This window comes from Prionailurus viverrinus, chromosome A3 (genome assembly GCF_022837055.1).
Source record: "Prionailurus viverrinus isolate Anna chromosome A3, UM_Priviv_1.0, whole genome shotgun sequence".
In the NCBI taxonomy this organism is placed as follows: domain Eukaryota; kingdom Metazoa; phylum Chordata; class Mammalia; order Carnivora; family Felidae; genus Prionailurus; species Prionailurus viverrinus.
In genome coordinates this window covers 19138215-19161899 of record NC_062563.1, presented here as the reverse complement: position 1 = coordinate 19161899, position 23685 = coordinate 19138215, and the positions used below count along the sequence as shown (strand labels likewise).

The 23685-nt window shown below is 39.8% G+C and overlaps 1 protein-coding gene across 1 annotated transcript in view; it reads left to right on the top strand.

Moving 5' to 3' along the window:
* Positions 1-23685, top strand: part of TOP1 (DNA topoisomerase I) — a 95208-nt gene that overhangs the window by 66498 nt on the left and 5025 nt on the right. Inside the window, exons 10-18 of the mRNA XM_047852436.1 lie at positions 601-722; positions 1639-1761; positions 3908-4095; positions 4376-4520; positions 17559-17702; positions 19176-19361; positions 20367-20435; positions 20985-21099; positions 22291-22418. Of these exons, the coding sequence (XP_047708392.1) occupies positions 601-722; positions 1639-1761; positions 3908-4095; positions 4376-4520; positions 17559-17702; positions 19176-19361; positions 20367-20435; positions 20985-21099; positions 22291-22418 (1220 nt within the window). The remainder of the gene's footprint in view (positions 1-600; positions 723-1638; positions 1762-3907; positions 4096-4375; positions 4521-17558; positions 17703-19175; positions 19362-20366; positions 20436-20984; positions 21100-22290; positions 22419-23685) is intronic.

Genomic DNA, 23685 nt, shown 5'->3' with positions numbered 1-23685 from the left:
GTGAGCCACACTTTGAGTATCAGAGTTCTAGAGGAAGGTCTTACTTAGATTTTTCGTGTGGGATATCTGGGCTTGCCTGCTGTGGATATATATTATTTTATTCATATTCCACCCACCTAACTTTAAAGAAGAAAGATGCCTATTTCTTTTCCCCACAATTCCTTTCTTCCACTCCCTGCCCTATCCCTTCCTCCCCTTCTTGAACAGAGGCTGCTTAGCTTAGCAGTGGCAGGAGTCCCTCTGAGGATTTGATTTTTAAAAACCATTGAAGAGGTGTAAAGGACCCTGCTTGCTGAAAGGAAAAGGAAGAGTGGCTGGGCCTCCCCCAGCTCATCCCTGTCCTGAGCAGGCACCTGGGAACAGTTTACTGGCATAGTCTCCAGAGAATGACCCAGGTAAATATCTGCTAAAGAGAAGGAGAACTTCTACAACTAGATATAAATCAGTGTATTGTCTTTGTTGTTGTTGTTACCATGTGTCACCAGACCTTGTATACCTTGGGAAGGTAAACCATTAGTTAGAAGACTTCTCCAGAGCTCAGTATTTATACTCAAAACATGAATTATACACCTCAATTTTTGGAACCACTTTTTCCTCTAGGTAAAGTCATGAAGCTGAGCCCCAAAGCAGAAGAAGTAGCTACGTTCTTTGCAAAAATGCTCGACCATGAATATACTACTAAAGAAATATTTAGGAAAAATTTCTTTAAAGACTGGAGAAAGGTATTGTAGCTTATGTATTAATATCCTAGCATCTCGCAAAGATATTAATCAAATACTAAATAGTAAACTGTAACTTCACAAAAAATTCTGATGTAAAATTTGAGCTTTATGAATTTTATTGTATTTAAAGTTTTTCCTTTTTCCCTATTTGTTCATTATGTTACATAGATTTTTCTATCCAACAAGAATATGTATATTTCTTTCCTCTCACTTTCATATGGCTGCAGGAGGGACTTTATCAGACCAAACAAAAAAACCTCAATTCTGGTTGAGCAAAGGAAACTTTGTCTCTGCAAGACTGCCTGCCCCTCTGTCTCCTATTGCAAAGAGAGATGTTAATGTGATGTCCCATTCCCTTTTTATTCTTACTTCCTTGCTTTTGGTACTTTTTGCTCTTGAAATCACATGTCCTACATCTGTTTAGGTGATTTTAAACAATCTACTTATTCTCAATTTGAATAATGTGGACAGAGGCTGAGGTGAAGTTTACCTTCTGAATAGCCCTGAAAATAACATTTTAAGTGAGTAGAGTAGTGATGTTTCTAAGAGAGAATAAGTATGGAAATGTTTCTCTTATTGCTAAAGGAAATGATACGTATTCATGTTTCTCAACTATGGGATACACAGGCCTGTGGATATGGCAGGGTGTAAAGAGCTCAAATTACATAAGAGTTCCATGAGCTTTTTCAGTGATAAATCATGTAAAGTTTTTTTCTATTAAATATTTTATAATAGCACAAAGTAATAAAATTATGTTTTCTTTTTTTTCGAAACTCACAAATTTAGATTGGCTACCTCTCCAAACACCTTTGGCTGAAAAAAATGGTGCTTTGCTGTAATCACAAAGAAACCTAGGGTATTAAATAGTGTATTTACCTTCTTCTTCTGTCTCCCCCCCCCCCCCTTTTTTGACTAGGAAATGACTAATGAAGAGAAGAATATTATCACCAACTTAAGCAAATGTGATTTTACCCAGATGAGCCAGTATTTCAAAGCCCAGTCAGAAGCTCGCAAACAGATGAGCAAGGAAGAGAAACTGGTACTATAGAATTTCTTTTTTTTTTTTTTTTTTTAATGTTTATTTATTTTTGAGAGAGGCAGAGACAGAGTGCAAGCAGGGGAGGGACAGGGAGAGAGAGAGAGGGAGACACAGAATCCGAAGCAGGCTCCAGGTTCTGAGCTGTCAGCCCAGAGCCCGATGCGGGGCTTGAACTCACAAACCACGAGATCATGACCTGAGCTGAAGTTGGATGCTTAACGTACTGAGCCACCCAGGCACCCCGGTACTATAGAATGTCTTAAACCTCTGGAGAATTTTGGAATAGTGATTAGTTCATCTAATTTTCTTCTTGGTTCCTACACAACTTTGACTTCAGTAATTTTACATGGCTCTGTACTGAAGATTTAGGATTCTTGGCCGAGTAAAGTTTAAATTTTCTTAAGGGCTTTACATACTGAATGTTGTGAATAATAGGCACTTTATTGAATGACTTAGTGTAAGAACCTGGTGCTCTTTTGATCCAAAACCAGTCAGTAATTCCAATAATACAGTATTTAAGGACGGGCAGACCTGCACAGTGACTTCTGGATATTAGGGTTTTAAACAGATAACATTGTTCCCATACCTCCCTGTTCTTGATCTCCCTGGGATCTAGGCATGCTCATCCATCTCCATCTTCATTCCAGAATGATCTTTCTAGTATCCAGTGAGATGTCATTTTCTTCTAGGGTACCAGTAGGCAAACTATAGGCTGTCTGTTTTAATTAAAAAGTTTTATTGGAACACAGCCACAGCTAGCTGTTTAGATATCCTCTGTGGCTGCCTCTATGAGGCAGTAAGAGAGTTGAGTAGGTCCAGCAGAGACTGTGTAGCTCTCAAGACCAAAATATTTTCGGTCCAGAGAAAGTTTGCCAAACCCTGATCTACAGAAATTCAGACCAAAGTTTCTTTTTCTTTTATTCTCTTTCTTTCTTCCTTTCCTTTCCTTTCCTTTTTCCTTTCCTTTTTCCTTTCCTTTTTCCTTTCCTTTTTCCTTTCCTTTCCTTTCCTTTCGTTCTTTCTTTAATTGGAGGTCCAGATGTTAAGGACTGTAAGGAATTTTAAAAAGCCCTTTAATTTCTATATTTTAAAGGACGTGCATGCTTATACAGTTTAGACGACTGTATTTATATAACTCATTGTTTGATGGTACCTATTTGACCTTTAGTTTAAAATTCGCGTTACTGTAAGAATGATAAATGCACCAGACTTTTCAGTCCCATTTTAGTCTTCTCAGTATTCCCAGTTAGTGAAACTTGGTTTATTATTTACTTCAGGGGTGTTTTAAAACTTAAACCACTTTGAGCTTTGTTTTTGCAAATAGTGATCCAAAGATAGGACAGTTTAAGAAGTATCACCTTGTCAGAGCCCTGGCCAAGGACACCTGCCAGCAAGTTCTGAATCTGTTTCTACCTATAAGGCAACAGGACTTAGTTAAGTTGAATTTCTGAGTATAATACGAAAGAGTCAGCAGAGGGTAAGGAGGCTCCAAATTCCACACCCACGCTCCTTTTTTGGAGCAAGGATCACAAAGTAGACAATGTATGTACCCATATACCTAGGAAAGAATCTGTAACAGGTATGCTTGAGTTGAAAACCCATCTGAAGTACTGTACAACTAAAATGTGTCTGGAACCTATGAGAAAACATGGAGATGTTTTTTATGAGGCCTGTCAGAGAGTCATACCCCTCTGCCATTTTGACACTACTCAACAAAATGACGTTAGTTTTTAAAGTTATATTTAGAAATACCTATGTAACATGTTCACACATAAATCCTTTAAGAGAATAGACTCAGTTTTGAATCTGTAATTAGAAGTCAAGCATAGATATTTTGGGGAATTTTTATTGTGTTTATGTTTGGAAACTGTTAGAGGTTATCCTTATTTGCATTTCTTTCCTTTTTTTTTTAATTTTTAAAAACGTTTTATTTATTCTCTACACTTATGGTGGGGCTCAAACTCATAATCAAGTTCAGGAGTCACATGCTATTCTGACTGAGCCAGCCAGGCACCCCTATTTGCATATTTCTTAGTGATTTTTAGACTTTTCTCTACCTTGACCTGTTCTCAAATAAGAGATAAAATAGTAGCAATAGGGAACAGCAATTTGAATCCCTTTTGAATACTTCTTTGCTCTGTTCCAGAAAATCAAAGAGGAGAATGAAAAATTACTGAAAGAATATGGCTTCTGTATTATGGATAACCACAGAGAGAGGATTGCCAACTTCAAGATAGAACCTCCTGGGCTTTTCCGTGGCCGTGGCAACCACCCCAAGATGGGCATGCTGAAGAGACGGATCATGCCTGAGGATATAATCATCAACTGTAGCAAGTGAGCACAGCTCATTGTTTGGGCCAGAAATAAAGTTGGGGGCTTCATTTGTTCTTGGGAATATTGTTGCTGGGAGTATTTCCTAGGTTGCATAAGTCTGTTTGGGAACAGCACAGTATTTCCATATATATAGATCTCCTAGTATTTTTCAGTTACTGACTGGTGATGAGGAAATTTGGAAATACATGCTCAGCAGATTTACCCACTTTAGGTTACAAAAGGTGAAACTGTCCCTCACTTCTCCTCAATTCACTACCCTCCTACTTTGTTATTTCCACAGAGATGCCAAGGTTCCTTCTCCTCCTACAGGACATAAATGGAAAGAGGTCCGACATGATAACAAGGTTACTTGGCTGGTCTCCTGGACAGAGAACATCCAAGGTTCCATTAAATATATCATGCTAAACCCCAGTTCACGAATCAAGGTAAGAGGTAGCTAAGAGCTGCCCCAGTTAGTGGGGCTGATAATCTCTTGTTGAAATGTAGTGTTACTGGTCTCTAGAATCACTGTGACAAATTAAAAACTCTCCACAAAATCAAGTATTTTCATGCCTTCCTTAGGTGTATCTGTCTTCTGCGTCACATTATAATCTGATTCATTTATTCACAAATATTTACTGAAATCCCAGTATGTGCCTGGCATACCATATGTATGCATGGTGTTAGGAACTGTGTTGGTAAACAAAACAGATGCAGTCCCTACCTTCGTGTTGCTTACTATTCCAGTGGTGGGGTTGTGATGAAAAATGCAGTAAATGTAAATTGGCTTCTGCTGCTTTCTTCCCCCCCTTTCTTGGCCCTGAAGAAGGGAGCAGAATTGCTCTGAATCCAGAAGTTGTAAAATCTAGAGTCTTACATACTTCGGCTTCCTAAGGTTACACCTGGATAGGTTCCACCAGGACCAGGTGAGATTATGTATATGAAAGCACATCATAAACCATTGTATACCCCTGTGTTGTTATTTGTTAATACTATTATTGAAAGGGGAAAACTGTCTTGGAAGGACAGTCCGTTCTTGTTAGCCTGCTAGGCATACCCTGCTTGGGAGAACTTCCTCCCTCAGATGTACTGTGGAACTTTGCATAACAACCTAAAAGAGAGATGAGCTCTAAAAAGGCAGCCAAGAAATGAGTTCTTTGTAGACTATGACTGTTAACTTACAGAGGACTGGCACTAAAGACACTCTTAATTTTGGTTTATAGGTTATTGAACATGGTAAGACATGAAAGCCACACCTAAAAAGGCTATGTGTTTTGCCAGCCCTATAAACTGCACACTCTCTAGCTTATAGTTCTTTGTTCTAATATGAAAAATCTCTGATATTTCCTGCCATTCAGTTGGAAAATGTCACTTTTCCTAGTTTAGAGTAAGTATAGAATCAGAAAGAAAACCCTCACGAGCAGAAGTCAGGTCTTCTAAAGGGGCATGTTATTTTCTTCCGAAATAAAGGTGGATAAATGGTGGTTTTAGCTCTCAACTCCTAGGCTAGTGGGCAAATTGGGTAAGTATTCAACTGTATTAGAAGAAAGGTAAGCATTACGTGCTTTAGAGAAATGCAGCAGTTATTTCCCAGCACTTACGGATGAGGAACAACTGTATGAAGGAAATTAGGTTACTGTTGGTGTTAGAGATATTCCAAACAGAATTATGTCATTATAGATGGAGAGTGAGAAGTGTTAAAAAGAAGTAACAAAAAGAATTAGCAAGTGGTGATTCTTGCACAACATTGTGAATGTGCTAAATTTTATGTGTATTTTACACATGGAAAAAAAATAAAAATTTGGGACACCTGGGTGGGGTCAGCTGGTTAAGCATCCAACTCTTGGTCTTAGCTCAGGTCTTGATCTCGGGTGGTTCGTGAGTTCAAGCCCCGTGTTGGGCTCTGCACTAGGCATGAAGCCTACTTTAAAAAAAAAAAAGGGGGCGCCTGGGTGGCACAGTCGGTTAAGCGTCCGACTTCAGCCAGGTCACGATCTCGCGGTCCGTGAGTTCGAGCCCCGCGTCAGGCTCTGGGCTGATGGCTCAGAGCCTGGAGCCTGTTTCCGATTCTGTGTCTCCCTCTCTCTCTCTGCCCCTCCCCCGTTCATGCTCTGTCTCTCTCTGTCCCAAAAATAAATAAACGTTGAAAAAAAAAAAAAAATTAAAAAAAAAAAAAGGCAAAATAATGATACCAGGTTACTGTTAAGTATTTTCACATAAGTTGATATTTGATTATCTTAACAACCATACCACATGTACTAATGCCACTGTCTTATAGAGAAATAAATTTAGTCTCGTGGAGGCCAAAAAACTTGCTCATGATCCAGTAGTTAGTTACTCACTCTGACTTAAATCCTTAGCCTCCTGATTGCCTGTGTGTGATAACCCTACTGCCAAATTGTGGCCAGCCTTAAGTGCCATGCTAAAGAGACTGGTCTGTGCTCTGCATCTGGTGAGGACCCATTGAAGGACTTTGAACAGAGGCGTGTCTGGAACATAGACCTGCTTCAACAAGATTCCGAGGCTTTACACACAGTCACACCAGTAAATAGGAGCTCTTGTAAATGATGCAAAGGGAAAGTACAGGGTACCATATAAGAATGTATCAGGGCATTCAATTTGACCGGGGTGGAGGGAAGGCCTTTCTGAGGAAGTGACATTTAAGATAAGACTTACAAGATGAATAGGGTTTATCCATGGAAAGGATAAGGGAATGGATGTTCCAGATAAGGAAAATTGCCTTTTGAAATCCCTGAGGTGAGAAAGAGTTTGGTGGGCTTGAGGACTGAGAGAAGGTCATTGTAGTTGAAGTACAGTGAGCAGGAAGGGGGCAGGAAGAGGAGGCTACAGGGGGATGCAGGCCAGATTTTCAGGCTGTTTCTTAAAATTGTTTATATTCTCCTAAATCCAGTAGGAAGCTATTGGGTTTTAACAAGAGGAACAATACCAGATTCGTATTTTAGAAACTTGTGACGTAACTGATCATTCTGAGCACTAACCTCTGTGAAGATTGGATTATATGCATACCAGAAGTACGAATATTGATCGGATGCTGTTGTATTCTAGGCAACGGATAGTGGTGGCCTGGACAAAATGATGCCAGTGTGGGCGGAGAGAGGTGAACAGATTCCAGATAAATGTATACTGCGTTCTCTTAATATCCAGGATTCAAGTTAATTATAGGAGAGCCTTCACCGGTTGAGATCTCCATTGTTGATAGGCCAGGTGGAGATCCTCCAGAGCTGAGAGCCACCAATTTATTCCTGACAATATCCAGATAACCCCCATATACTGTAGGGATTTGTGCAAGTTTCTGAATGATGGTTACGGTAATGAACCTAGAAGTCACCCACAGGTAGGCCTGCCTAGAATCTTATACCCCTCACAGAGTGGCTGACTCTCCTCAGCTGGGTTGGGATCCTAAGAGTCATGAAGATGGTTAAAGGCTTGGGAAGTTGGAAGGAAAAAGAAATGTGATTTCTCCAGCTTTTTGCCACTCCTTGTTGGCTGTTTCCCACTCACCAAAACAGTGAGAACATCAGAGGTTGGGGTTTGACAGTGTTTTGAATAGTCTTTAAATGCAGTGCCAGTAGGAGAAGCATTCTCTAGATAAAAATAGACAACTCCAGGGCGCCTGGGTGGCTCAGTCAAACGTCTGACTTCAGCTCAGGTCATGATATCATGGTTGGTGAGTTCGAGCCTTGAGTCAGGCACTGTGCCGACAGCTCGGGAGTCTGGAGTCGGCTTTGGGTTCTGTGTCTCCCTCTCTCTCTGCTCCTCCCCTGCTCGTATGCGCACGCGCTCTCTCTCGCTCGCTCTCGCTCTCGCGCTCTCTCTCAGAAACAAACATTAAAAAGAAATTTAAAAGAGACATTTGCAACTATGTGGATGGAACTAGAGGGTATTATGCTAAGCAAAATCAATCCGAGAAAGACAAATATATGACTTCACTCATGAGGACTTTAAGATACAAAACAGATGAACATAAGGGAAGGGAAGCAAAAATAATATAAAAACAGGGAGGGGGACAAAACATAAGAGACTTAAATATGGAAAACAAATAGAGAGTTACTGGAGGGGGACTGGGCTAAATGGGTAAGGGGCATTAAGGAATCTACTGAAATCATTGTCGTACTATATGCTAACTAACTTGGATGTAAATTTAAAAAGTAATAAAATTAAAATTAAAAAAATAGATACAAGCATTAGGGGTCTTATTTTTTTATGAACTAGTTCAAATATACAAGAATAGATAATGTATTGAATACTATGTCCACCATCTGGCTGTGTCAAACCTTAACATTGTATCCTGTTTGTTCAGTTACTTCATTTCCTAAAAAGTATTCTGATGAACACAGTTGAACCCCACCCCCCATTCTCCTTCTTCCTTGGAGGTTACTATTACTGAACTTAATGTTTTCATTCTTGTGTATATTTTTGTTTTTCATAATTTATTTCTGTGTGCATAAACAATATGTACACTTTTAAACTAGGTAAGTTATTGAGATCATTCTGCAACTTCTCTCACTCAGCTTTTGTATTGAGATTTTCTTTTGACGTATACTTCTAACTTATTTGTTTTATTTGCTACACGGTATGCTATTTTATAAAAAAAATTTATTCTTGGGGTGCCTGGGTGGCTCAGTCCATTAAGCGTCCAACTTCGGCTCAGGTCATGATCTCATGGTTCATGAGTTCAGGCCCCACATCGGGCTCTGTGCTGACGGCTCAGAGCCTGGAGCCTGTTTCAGATTCTGTGTCTCCCTTGCTCTCTGCCCTTACCCTGCTCCTGCTCTGTCTCTCTCCATCTCTCAAAAATAAATAAATGTTAAAAAAAAAAAAAATTCCCTTGTCAAGAAACGTTTAGAGTTATTTATGATACTTTGCTATTATAAATAGTTCTGGAATAAACACATTTTCCTTGTATAGATGAAATTTTTCCTTAAAGATTCTTTATTAGATACTTTTAAGTTCTCTAAAGTGCCTGAACCAGTTTACATCACCATCATTCCCCCAACAGCATGTACACATTTCTGTCTCATGTATCCTTGTCAACATTTCTCAAGTTTTGCTTTTTGCATTTGGATCTTTGATCTATTCAGATGTATTTTTGTGTATGGTATGAAGTTGAAATCTAATACATTTTTTCAAATGAATAACCAGTTGTTCCAGAACTATTTAGTTGTATTACCCTCTCTGTTTATATATCAAATTTCTACATGTGTGTCAGTCTGTTTCTGGGCTCTCTGTCCTGTTTGTTTGTTTCTTCATCAGTAGCTTACTGTGTTAACTACTGTTGCTTGGTAAGTTTTTACTGCATAGGACAAGTTTCCTTCATCTCGTTCTTCAAAATTGTCTTGACTGTTCTTTCCTCTTTGATGTTTTGCATTCATTTTGAGATAAATCTGTCATGTTCTAATGGATACTGTTGAGATTTTTTTTAATTTTTTTAATGTTTATTATTCATTTTGAGAGAGAGAAAGTGCATGCGCATGAGCCGGGGGAGAGGCAGAGAGAGGGGGAGAGAATCCCAAATAGGCAACTTAGGGCTCAGTCTCACGACTGGTGAGATCATAACCTAAGCTGAAATCAAGAGTTGGATGCTTAACCGACTGAGCCATCAAGGTGTCCCGAGATTTGTATTGTATTGAATGTGTAGATTAATGGGGGGGTGGGAGGATACATTATTTTGAGTCCTCCAGTCCATGAACATATTCTACTTCTTCACTAATTCATGTCTTTGAATATACCCTCTAATATTGCTTTGTAATCTTCTCCACAGAAATGTTTCCTATGTTTAAAGCCTTTTTTTCTTAGAGACCTTACAGTTTTTAGTGCTACTGAATGTGATTTTTTTCTACTACATTTCTGTTCTTCCTAGAGTGGTAATGTATGACAACGTTGCTGAGCTCTTATTCTAAAAGCATCTGTCCTTTGTATTTTCTACATAGACAATTAAATTACCTGTAAATAAGGGCATTTTAAACTAATTATTTCCAGTTCTTACACCGCATACTTCCTCTGCTTAAGTTTTACTTCTTTTTTTACAAGAACCCACAATCATACATAAAATCCTAACCCTCTCTCCATTCAGCAGTTATCACAGTGAGATATATGTGATTAGTTTCTACACTCCATACCTTTCTCTAGGTATTTATTTATCTGAAAATTTTCTTTATTTTCATTCTTATAATCTATCTTTTCTCCAGTAAAGAGTATCTTTATTACTATATATCTAAATACGGATATACAGTAAAACTTTGGATTGTTCTGAGTGTTCCTCAAGACATACAAACTTTAATAAATTTTAACTTGATTAGTAAGCGATGTCTTGCAATAGAAGTAGTAGTATGTGGCACCAAATGTCACATGATCACGACTGAGCCAGTGGTTCTTGAAATTCGTTTTGATATACAAGTGCTTGATTACAAGCATATTTCCAGAATGAATTATGCCCACAAACCAAGGTTTTGCTGTTTTTGTATAGATGCTCAGACTAGACTTTGAATCAGATGACTAATGTATTTTTATTCTAGAAAACTCTCAGCCATTTTTCCACAGCTTCTAGATCATTCCTTCCATTTGCTTCTTTTGGAATTCTCTTAGATGAACATTGGAGCTTCTCCATCTACACTTTTTTTAAAGCTCTATTTTCCATATTCTTTTTTTTTTTTTTTTTTTACTGTTTATTTACTTTTTGAGAGAAAAAGAGACAGAGCAGGAGTGGGAGAGGGGCAGAGAGAGAGGGAGACACAGAACCTGAAGCAGGCTTCAGGCTCTGAGCCGTCAGCACAGAGCCCCATGTGGGGCTCGGACTCACAAACAGTGAGATCATCACCTACGCTGAAGTTGGACGTTTAACCGACTGCGCCACCCAGGCGCCCCTCTATTTTCATATTTTTTACCTCTAGTTCTGGTCTTTATTTGGGGAAGTTCTTTAGGACTCCCTTCCAATTTCCTAATTCTCCTTTTGATTATATGCATCCTGAAGTTTGTATCTCCCCTATAATTCATTTTAATTATTAATTTTTGCTTTCAGGATTTCTAATTATTATTTCATGTGTACTGAATTTTATTTCACTTCATTTCTGTTGGTTTTGTTTTATAATTTCTTGTCCTTTTTTGTGGCTGTTACATCTGTTTTCTCTTTATTCATAATTGATATATATGAGGAAACCTTTGTTAGATTGTTTTTTAAAATGTTGCCTGAACTGAATTTGTGTACTAATTATTGTTGGCAGTTTTTCTAAGTCATTTTTCTTTTGTCTTCTGGAATTTCTGTCTGTAAACTTTGGGAGGTGGTTTTTGTCCATGTTCTCATTCTCATTTGTTCTTTGCTCTCCACTTCTCTGCTCCCTCCTCATAGCAGTCTTCGAGCCCAGCTCGGCCTAAACTAACACAGGCCCTGGCTTTAGGTCTCCCCATCTTGCTTGGAGCACTTTCATTGCTGTTTGAAGCAACTTGAGGATTAAAGTATGATTTCACTTAACCCCATCTAACCCAAAAGTCTATAAATAAGTTTTTGTCGTAGTGTCTTGAGTGGTAATTGATGGTTGTACTTCATTAGGGACTTTAGATCCAAAACATGGGAGGCTACCGTGATGGGGCTTTGTTCTATACCTTTCTGCTCGGCCGCCAGAGACTTTTCTATTCTGAGATTCTTTTGCTTGTCTTTATTTTACTTATTCACTTCCCTTGTGTTATGTTATTGTTCTGTTCTACCCCATCTCTGTTCCATTAAGAAATTTAGCTCAAGCATGACGTGACTTAGAGATTTTTGACAATTTTATTTTTATTTCTTAATATTTATTTACTTACTTTGAGAGAGAGAAAGAACACAAGCAGGGGAGGGGCAGAGAGAGAAGGCGAGAGAGAGTCCCATGCAGGCTCTGCACTTGTCAGCCCAGAGCCCAGCGCAGATCTCACAAACTGTGAGATCATGACCTGAGCCTGATGCTTTAACCAGCTGAGCCACCCAGACACCCTAAGAGACTTTTGGCAATTTTTTAAAGTTGGGCAGTCAAGGGTAAAAGAAAAAAAAAAAAAAAAAAAAAGCACAGCTGAAGTGTATCTTTTTAATGTCTCCCTTTCCGGAAACTTTAATTGGCCTACTTGCAGTCAGAGTCAGGTTTATACTACAAACAGCCTCACAAGCCGTCGAAACAATAGGGACTTTTGAGAGCCGTAGGAATGTGTGTTTCAGGTAAAGACTGTCCTGAGCTCATTCGCATCTTTCTATGCTCATCTTGGTTAGTTCTGCTTTACCTTCCAGGATTTTCATTATATAGACATCTTGTTGCAAGTGTTTCCATTCCCTTCCTCTTCCACTCTGTACTTTGGTGCCCATGGAATCTGAAATAGCAGGAAAATGACAGTCAGCCTTCTGGAACCAGTGGTTTCTACAAAGCTCTCTGATCCTGGATAAACCATAGATCCAGAGGTTAAAAGGACTGCTTATTAAGGTACTCACTGCTAAGTCCAGCCCACTGACAAGGTTGGAAACATGATCTAGTCTCATTACCTGTAAAGTAGCCCTTAGTAAAAGTGAGGTTCTTCAACCAGTCTTAACTTTATGAACAAAATTTGTCATTTTTTCTTTAAATTAAGTACAGCAAACTTTAGAATCCGTGTTGACATTACATTGCATTCAATCCTAATAAAATATTCTTAGGGAGAAATACACTTTTCTATCTTTAGAGCTTATAATTTTGGGGGGTTTCAAAGATGTATATACCTACAAACTTTTGAATGTAACCATCTGGGGATTAAAGAGCTGGATTGAAGGAAAATGTCCTTATAAAACTTTATAGTCTTGGGAAGCTCTGATTTTGGTGAGTTTTATTAGAAAAGGAAAATAAGACATAACGCTTATTTTTTAAAAAGTTATATTCTGAATCTTTAAAATTCTGAATTCTAAAGTAGAAGGAATAAAACACTAGAACTTGTAGATGGTATCGTGATAGAACATCTACATGACCTTGTTGTAGATTTCCCAGGACACAATAAGCACTAATGATAAAAGAAACAATTGATAAAGTTGACTTCATTAAAACTAAAAACTTGTAGGGGCGCCTGGGTAGCTCAGTTGGTTGGGCATCCGACTTCGGCTTAGGTCATGATCTCACAGCTTGTGAGTTCGAGCCCCATATTGGGCTCTGTGCTGACAGCTCAGAGCCTAGATCCTGTTTCAGATTCTGTGTCTCCCTCTCTCTCTGCGTCTCCCCTGCTCGCTCTCTCTCTCTCTCTCTCTCTCTCTCTCTCTCTCAAAAATTGACATTAAAAAAATTAAAATTGGGGCACCTGGGTGGCTCAGTCAGTTAAGCATCCGACTTCGGTTCAGGTTCGGATCTCACGGTTTGTGAGTTCGAGCCCCGTGTTGGGCTCTGTGCGGACAGCTCAGAGCCTGGAGCCTGCTTCGGATTCTGTGTCTCCTTCGCTCTCTGCCCCTACCCCACTTGTACTCTGTCTCTCAAAAATAAGTGAATGTAAAAAAAATAATAATTACAATTAAAAACTTATGTTCAACAAAGGACAAGGTTAATTAAATATATGTTACAGGCTGGGAGAAGATACTGGCAGCATGTATATCTGACAAAAAACTTGTATCGAGAATATACAAAGAATTCCTATAAGTCAATAAAAAAGACAAACATTCCCATTAAAAGCGAAAGATTTGAACAGATGCTTAACAAGATAGAGGTATGGCCAATAAATAAGCACACGAAAGAGTTCTCAACATCACTAATTACTAGGAGATTTAAACCACAATGAGATCTCAGTTTCAGTTCTAGGTATTTCTGCCCTGAATGAAATTGAAAACCTATGTCCACAAAAAGAGTTGTACAAGAATATTTATAGCAGCGCTGTATTCGTGCAAGTCTCAAAATGGAAACATCCTAGGGGGGTCCATCAACAGAATAAACACATGGTCTCATCAAACACATTAGGGATAGTCCTGGATTGTATCTATATACCAGCAATTAAAAGGAGCAAGCTGCTGATAAATGCAACGACATGGATGAATCTTAAAAATGTATTGGGAAGCCCAGACACAAGAACCTATACTGTATTATTCCATTTTTTTTTTTAAGTTTACTTTATTTTGAGAGCGTATGCATGAGCATGAGTTAGGAGCAGAAAGGGGGGGAGAGAGAGAGAGAGAGAGAGAAAGAGAAAGAGAAAGAAAGAAAGAATATCCCAAGCAGGTTCCATGCTGTCAGCATAGAGCCCTACATGGGGCTCGAACCCACAAACTGTGAGACCATGACCTGAGCCCAAATCAAGAGTTAGACGCTTAACCGACTGAGCCACCCAGGCACCCCTGTAGGATTCCATTCTTACAATATTCTAAATTAGGCAAAACCAAGCTATGATGATACAAGTCAGATTAAAGGAATAGTGCTTGCTTAGTTGGTGATTAACTGGGAAGGGGCACGAGGAAACTTTCTCAAATGATAGAGAATATTCTCTGTCTTGATGAGATGTAGGTTACAGGGGTTATGAATTGTTAAAACGGATTAAACAGTACACTTAAAATTGTATAACATAAAATCTCTTTTAGATTTATTCAGAATGAAAGATGAATAGGAAATAGTGGACTAAAATGCACTACTTGTATGTGGAAAAGAATTTGAATATATATAACAACCTCTACATATCAGTAATAAGGCAAACATCTAAAAATGAGCATATATGAAAAGTTGGTTGGATTTTATCTTTAAACATGGTATTAAATGTATGAGGCCAGTTTGTTGTATCTTTTGTTTAAATGTTAGATGTTTGGAATTCAGAATGCTAGCCATTCCTCTTTTGGTGCATCACCAGCTAAGTGAGAAGAGCCACTTATGGGCCTCCTGACTGGCTCAGTCGGTGGAGTGTGTGACTCTTGATCTCAGGGGTGTAAGTTCCAGGCCAAAGTTGGGTGTAGAGATTCCTTAAAAAATTTAAAAAAATCTTCCAACAAATAAAGAAGAGCCACTTAAGAATATTGGCAAATGTCATCGCTCCCCAATACAAATCTCTGAGAGAGGATTGGAGAATAGGAACAGCTCATTTCCCACTTTGTATCCTGAATTCAGATCCTGACCCCATTTACCTAGTATATATATGTATTTTTTTTAGACTTTTTTTTTTTTTTAAGTTTATTTATTTTTGAGAGAGAAAGCAAGTGTGCCAGTGGGGAAAGGGCAGAGAGAGAGGGGGAGAGAGAATCCCAAGCAGGCTCACACGGTCAGCACAGAACCTGATGTGGGGCTCAATTCCATGAGCGTGAGATCATGACCTGAGCCGAGATCAAGAGACACTTAAACCAACTGAGCCATCCAGGTGCCCCTATCCAGTGTGCTTAATGAGTAAGCAGTTATATTAGAACCAGAAAATATGGTGAGCCCACTAGTTAAAAACAATCTCTCAAAGAATGTCACTTATAAGTAATCAAATTAGATTCTCATCTATAGAGAGGGTTGACTGGGTAGGGAAAGATGGGAGGGGGTTAAAGGCAGTTCCCCTGTGGTGGATACCTTGTTTCACTGCGATGGTTTTGAGGAGGGCCCTGTCTGGAAGACCTAAATGGATATTTTTTCTTTCTGGGAGTAGTCTGAGAAAGCTTGTTCAAGTGCATTTTACTGTCTGGATTCCATTCAAGGAAACTGACGGCAGGGGTAAGCATACTTCCTGGAGGCTAGCTTTCCTTACCCCAGACCTAGACAAGGTGGCTTCTGCCCCTCCGCCCCGCCTCTTATGTCCTTACTTGAGAGAATCCTGGATCCTTGGGTCAGGAGCCGAGCCAACCTGTGAGGAAAAGTTGGTCTTGTGGTACCCTCTGTGAATGGCTTATTTGTTGGGTTTTTCTAAACCTTGTTTCAGTGGCATAACTAAGGAATTGCGCAAATGTGACCCTACAGGACTTTGAAGACTTGGACTTAGGCTTTAGTAGGCCTGCATGCATTAGAGTGATGGCCAAGAGCCCACTCCTGAGCGGGAGGCTGTGCTGTTGAAGATTGTGCGTGTGTGTCTCTCTCGCACGATTGTCATGGAAATGGATTACTTGTATATGAGGACAGCTGTATCACACCTTTTCTTCACCCTGTTAAATGTTAGTACATACTTGGAAAAACCAGTGAGAAATTTTCAGCTTGCCATTGTCAGGAAATAGAACTTTGATATTTCTTCTGTATTGTATCAACAACTGCTAAATCACCCACCCACAGCAAGTAGTTCACTTACAAACAACTTGGCCACATACATTTGTGGCAGAGTGATGAACCCTTAGTGCAGCCGGGTGAGCTTGCAGTTCGGGGCGCTGGTGGAGCTAGAAGTAGATCTTTCTTGCTTTCACTTAGCCAACTTTCCTGCATGCTCAGAAGGCTAGTTATTTTGACCACAGTTCTGAACACTTCAAGGACCATGTGTCCCATGGCATAGGCGGGAACTAGGCTTATGTGGGTAAAAATCACGATGTCCCTCTCTCTCATAGGTGGGGGAATTAATTGCAGAGATTCTTGGGTTCTTGAATTCCATCCCTGTATTCATGTCATATAATCTGTTTTAGACCTTAGAATACTCCCTGACTCTCTTGGGAGTCCTTGGATTTTTTTTTCCCCCTTTCTTACCTTTCTCACTTGACATTAGTATCAGCCCTTGCTTGTGAATTTCCTTTAAGCGTGGCAGCAGGACTAATCTCCTGTCACTGTTGGGTAGAGACCATCTTTTCACTCTCTTTCAAAAACATTTCATTGGTTTTAAAATCCATCTTAAAATCTTATATCAAAAGCTCTAATGTTTAAAAAAAAAAGTCTTCCTAGTAACATTGCTTTCCTCAATCTAATCAAGAATACTTTTAAAAGCAGAAGTTAGGGTTGATGGGGGGTGGGTGATGGGTATTGAGGAGGGCATCTTTTGGGATGAGCACTGGGTGTTGTATGGAAACCAATTTGACAATAAGTTTCATATATTGGGGGAAAAAAGCAGAAGTTAGAAAATGGTGAATGATTACAGCTGTTCCTGGAAGTCATTGTGTTCCTTAGTAATTACAAGTTGTAATCTTTGGCTCTATTTCCTTGACACTTCCATCAGATTGTGCATGGTTGTCTTGAATGTAATGAAATTCGGTCTTAGCAGAAAACTGCTATTGGCTCACAGATTCAGGAGCAGAGAGAGCGATGATGCTGATGTGGGAATGGGGATGTTTATACCTTTTGTGTTGACAGAAGTCCGTTTTGGGGATGTGCCATGTGGGCTTTTCCCAAGAACATAAACAATTTAGCAATTAGAAAGGAGTCGTGTGTGTGTGCTTGACAGTGAAACAGGACAGCATGAGTTCTCATCAGGTTAAATGCTTTATAGTTTCTCTTCAGTACTCTTTTTCTACCTTGCTTAAGCTCAGGCTTCTTTTCTTTGGTTCACAGCTCTGAACTTGGGTGTTCAAAGTCTGTTTTTACTCCACCATTCCTAAGCAATCCACCTTTGGGGTTGGGTCTCTGCAGGGTGAGAAAGATTGGCAGAAATATGAGACCGCTCGGCGGCTTAAGAAGTGTGTGGACAAGATCCGGAACCAGTATCGAGAAGACTGGAAGTCCAAAGAGATGAAAGTTCGGCAGAGAGCTGTAGCCCTGTACTTCATCGACAAGGTGAGCATCGTCCTATCACATTGCTTAATATGTTCAGCTTATCAAAGATGTGGAGCTTGTTTACTCCTCCAGGCCCTGTGCTAAGTACTAGAGAAGCACCAACCTCTGATTGAGTAAGGAAGGTAGAAGTGGAGAGAGAGGCGTTCAGAGTCTACTGCTATCTGAATCTGCCAGAAATACTGTGACATTTTCAAATTCTTTTTGACTATAAGCTACCAAAAAATTTTATTTTACATCACAGACCCAACACACAGATATATATATATATATGTATATATGTATATATGTATACATATATATATAGGTGTTTGTGTATAACTGAAACAAAAGTTGCACAAAACAATGTTTAGCTTTCTACAAGGAGTGAATTCTGACATTTTAAATTCTGTTTCTTGTTTTTAAAAAGGGTGGTTATAACCCTTAAAACTGGTTAAACCACTAATGTATCACAACTACAGTTTGAAAGACTGTGTTTTAAAAAAATTTTTTTTATTAAGTTTGTTTATTTTGAGAGAGAGAGAGAGAGAGAGAATCCCAAAAAGGTTCTGCACTGTCAATGCAGAGCCCGACATGGGGCTTGAACTCATGAACCATGAGATCATGACCTGATCTGAAACCCAAGAGTCTGAAGCTTTAACCATCTGAGCCACCCAGGCACCCCTGAAAGACCGTGAGGGAGGTCAGTTTGTCAGTATCTTTTAGAAGATTTTAGTGCTGATTAGCTCAAATTCTGAGTTATCTAAAAAATAAGCAAAATTAAGAGACTCGCATGTTGAGTCTGATTGCCCAGAATAGGAATGCTGCTTTGTTTTATTATTATTACTTTTTTATAAACTGAAATATATCTCTTTAAGTAAAAAATGCTGAGAGAGCCACTCTTTTTCTTTTCTTTTTTTTTAAAATATTTATTTTTGAGAGAGAACACAAGCAGGGGAGGAACAGAGAGGGAGACATGGAATCTGAAGCAGGCTCCAGGCTCTGAGCTGTTAGCACAGAGCCTGACTCTGCTTGAACCCACGAACTATGAGATTATAACTTGAGCCGAAGTTGGATACTTAACAGACTGAGCCACCCAGGTGCCCCTGCTTTGTTTAAAAAAAAAAAAAAAAAGAAAGAAAGAAAGGAACAGGGAGGGAGGGAGGGAGGGAGGAAGGAAGAGAGAGAGAGAGAGAGAGAGAGAGAGAGAGAGAGAAAGAAAGAAAGAAAGAAAGAAAGAAAGTTCTTTCCTCCATCCCCATTTGAGAGAACAGAATAAAGAGAAGCTTGGTTTTCTGAGAAAGGATAATACTATTTTGATTCTCTGTACTTCATTTTATTTGAAGAAGAAGCACTAGTGTAGAATCCAGAATTCCCAGGCCTTGCAGACTGATGCTCTGTCCCAAAGAGAATTGGGAGACTTATTTGGGTTTCTTGTAGATCCTGTGAGATTGAAGTATTTTCATTTGTTCTCATTTTTCCCTCCTCCCTGGACAGCTTGCTCTGAGAGCAGGCAATGAGAAGGAAGAAGGAGAAACAGCAGACACTGTGGGTTGCTGTTCACTTCGTGTGGAGCATATCAATCTGCACCCAGAGTTGGATGGTCAGGAATACGTGGTAGAGTTTGACTTCCTTGGGAAAGATTCAATCAGATATTATAACAAAGTACCTGTTGAGAAACGAGTAAGTCTCCTGTGGCCTCTGCTCCCTTGCCTGTTTTTTCTTTCTTCCATTCAGTCATTCATCAGTTACTGAGTGCTTTTTGTATGCTCTGCATTTTGCTCAGCACTAGAAGAAAATGATTTGAAAGGGAGGGGAGAGGTGTTGTTGGTTGTCCTGTGTACCTCCTTTTAGTCCCTGTCCCTCACCTCCTCTGCTCCATGCTACCTTTCTGGGATTAGGGGGCACATCCTGTAGTAGTATTCAACAGAGCATGCTGTAGAGAGTGGGCCCTTATGACAAATTTCAGCATAAGATTTAACTCACCATGTTGTAATGATTCAACCATGTTTTAGTATCCCCTGGTCATGTTGCACATTTGTCACTTTTGTAGCTTTGCTCAGCCTCTCCCCAACTCCTGACTGAGCAAAGCAGTAGCCTGTTATCCTCAAACCTCTGAGCCCACAGCTGAAGACGGTGCTGCAGGGCCCCCATAATCCAGTCCTTTAACAGCCTGATGTCTAATCAGGTAATTGGGCTTTGCTGGCTGTGGCAGTGGTCCGTATTAAATGAGGCTAAAGAGACATGACAAATATAATACCTTACCTTAGATTGGGTTCCATACTGGGGAGGTAGAGGACATCACTAGGTCAGCTGACCAAACTGGACCACTAAAGTATGTCCTCATGCAGATTTATAAAGTTGATGAGTACTGTGCATATGTAAGGCAGTATCTCTATCCTTACAAAATTCTTGGAAATACCTTGAGGTATTTAAGGGTAAAGGACTATAATACAAGTACCCATAAATGGTTCAGAACAAACAATGAACATGTATATACACACACATAGAAATGGGGCAGACGTGTACTATGTGAGTGGCAAATGATGTGTAAAATGGTAATAATGGGTGAATCTGGTAAAGGATGTCAGTGTTCCTTGTGCTTTTTTGTTTTCCAAGTTTTTGTACGTTTGCAATTATTTCCAAAGTAAAGGCTTTTCAAATAATAGGTTCTTCTATTTCTTTTAGGTTTTTAAGAACTTACAGCTATTTATGGAGAACAAACAGCCTGAGGATGATCTTTTTGATAGACTCAATGTGAGTGGACAAAGTGCAGTGGGTTGGAGGAGGGGCCCAGCCAGAGCCACTTGAGCTCCTAAAGGAGAGGTTTGCCCAGGGGTGGCTTGGACTCTCCCTTTAGTCTGTCCTGTGCCATCCTATCCTAGACACACTTCCTCCCTCAGGCACATAGTGAATTCATGACCAAAGTCCTGAGACAGGTAGACAAACCCTGCCTTTTATCCTCTTCTGGCTCTTAACAGAGTCTTCTCTTGCTGGATGCCCAGCCACCTCTGCTGGAGACCAAAGCCCTCTCCCTGATAGCTTATCATTGAAGGTCTTAATAGGGAAGGACACATTTGTTTTATTGGCCTGCTTAAGATTAAAGTACTTCATAGGGAGGTATCATGCAAGCCTGTAATTTGGAATTCTTTTCTTTTTTTTTCTAACTTCTCACTGGCAAGGCAGTAAACTTGGCAGAGTTGAGATTGCACTGGCATAAATGTCCTAGGGCTTGCTTGCCAGAAGGGGCAGAGTGGTAGGGCTTTTACCTAAATCCCAATATACTCTTTGCCTTGTCTCCTCCAGACTGGTATCCTGAATAAGCATCTTCAGGATCTCATGGAGGGCTTGACAGCCAAGGTGTTCCGTACATATAATGCCTCCATCACGCTACAGCAACAGTTGAAAGAACTCACAGCCCGTAAGTATTGTTTGGCCAAACAGGCCTGTACCCTTATTTGTACGTCCATTGCCCTTGCTCAGCTAGCTTAAGTCCTGGATCGGTTTTGCTTTTTCTCCCTAACTTTGTGACTGGAAACTTTTCCTTCCGTGTATCTAACAGAGAGCTGAGGCTTAGTTGTATAAACAGAAGGTCAGTGCTATTTCACCTTTCCTACCCCAACGTCAAGATTTATTTTCATGGAATGCTGACAGGAGCTTTTATTTGTTCTGAAAATGCCTGCATTTTATATTTTATATGTATGTTAATAAAGGTAATAGGATGAAAGTGCTATAATGTTTGGTTAAATTGGAGAGAACAAAGTTGTCATGTTATTTTGTAAAAGGAGAGCACATCCTTCCCCTGAAGTTTTGCCATTTTTACCCCCTTAAGAGTTGATAGTATTCTCCTAAAAACTAGGTGCAGGAGGTATGACCAACATCCACAAACTTCTTTTTCTAGAGCCCAGCCACTGCTAAATTTCCTCTGTCCTCTATGTCAAATGGCTTTAGAATATAAAAGCCAGAAAATCCAAGGGGCGCCCGGGTGGCGCAGTCGGTTAAGCGTCTGACTTCAGCCAGGTCACAATCTCGCGGTCCGGGAGTTCAAGCCCCGCGTCAGGCTCTGGGCTGATGGCTCAGAGCCTGGAGCCTGTTTCCGATTCTGTGTCTCCCTCTCTCTCTGCCCCTCCCCCGTTCATGCTCTGTCTCTCTCTGTCCCAAAAATAAAAATAAACGTTGAAAAAAAAAAAATTTAAAAGCCAGAAAATCCAAAGAGGGTATTTTGAGGGTCAGTATTTTGGGGTGGGACAAAGGATGCCATGTGACATAAGTAAAATATTCCTCCAATGACACTTTGAATTTTTCTTTGTAAAACAGATACCGACTTATGATTTTAAAACATAAAGCTTGTGATCCTTTTGTCTTGTCCTCCTCTACAGACCTTTTCTGTTCCAATTCTACATTTTCTTCAGACTACATTGGGGGGCGGGGTGGCCTTTCCGACAAGCTGATGACTTGACTCTCAGTTTTGACCTTGTGTCTCAGGAGAACTTGATCATCTTAGTGAGATGAGGGCTGGCAGAATCATGAGGAAGTGCTGGGGAAGCCATGTGGTGTATTCTCCTCAGATATACAAATTAACTCTTTTATTGTCATGTTTCTTTCTTCACAGCTGATGAGAACATCCCAGCAAAGATCCTGTCTTACAACCGTGCCAACCGAGCTGTTGCAATTCTTTGTAACCATCAGAGGGCACCACCCAAAACTTTTGAGAAGTCCATGATGAACTTGCAGTCTAAGGTAACGTGGATCTGGATGGTGTGGTCGCAAAATGAAGGGAGTCACATCTGCTGTGGATAGATGATCTGCAAATAAGAGGCCTTCTGGGCTGGGATATGAGAAGGCCAGTTCTAGGTCTGTTCTGGAAGATATGTCCATGCTAAAGATAAACAAATGGAAATATGATAGGAGTTATCCCTGATGAAGATAACTGAGTATCAGGTACTCATTGTTCAGAAAGTCTATTTCCAACTTCGGCTCAGGTCATGATCTTGCGGTTCGTGGGTTTGAGTCCTGTGTCGGGCTCTGTGCTGACAGCTCAGAGCTTGTAGCCTGCTTCAGATTCTGTGTTTCCCCCCTCTCTGCCCTTCCCCAGCTAGGCTCACGTGCGCATGCGCACTCACCTGCTCTCTTTCAAAAATAAACATTAAAATTTTTTTTTTTTTTTTTTTTTTTTTTTTTTTAATAAAGTCTGTATTCTGTGGACAGAACTCCTGCACTGGCCACTCTTCCTATTTTGAAAAGCTGAGTTTGATGTGTGCCCTCTTTTGAAATATTATTGTCCTTATTATACGTGAGAATAATGGATATAAAGATGGTCTTCACCATTCCTTGCCACAGTCCAGAAATACAACTGTTTCTAAATTAGATTGCTTCAAATTAAAAAGATGATGAACAATGATATTTTATTTCCCCCTAATCCTAGCACAACTATTTTTATTTTTACACATTCCACATGACTCATATTTTTATGTAGCTCATCATCAAACATCTGTTGAATTCTGGCTGTGTGCCAGAGTTGCTGCCCTAGAGGGAGAGAGACATGCAAACAAGTAGATGCTATTCCTCTTCCATGTGCTTTTCTTCCTTCTGACTCTGTCTGGTACTGCGCTTTCAAGCCACAAGGCACTAAACACTTCGGTGGTGAGCGTTTCTGTGTTAGCAATGGCTACGTCACTAATCCATTCCAACGTACTAACTCTCAGTGAGAACTGGCAGGTATTTCACTCTAGAACAGACACATAGGGTTGTCACAAAGGACCAATTATCCTGAAATACACTTACCAAGTATATTTTAAAGTCTGTGATGTGCTTCCTTATTAACTTACTAAGTAAGATCTGAAGGTGGGTCTAATAATCACTAAATTTCAAGGATAGTAAAGAATACATAAACAATACTTAAGATTTCTGCAACAATTTTAATGATCCGGAAATATCTGTATTATATTGGTGGAGAATGTATCATAGGTACTACTGATACTACTATGGTTTGTTGCCCACATTCATA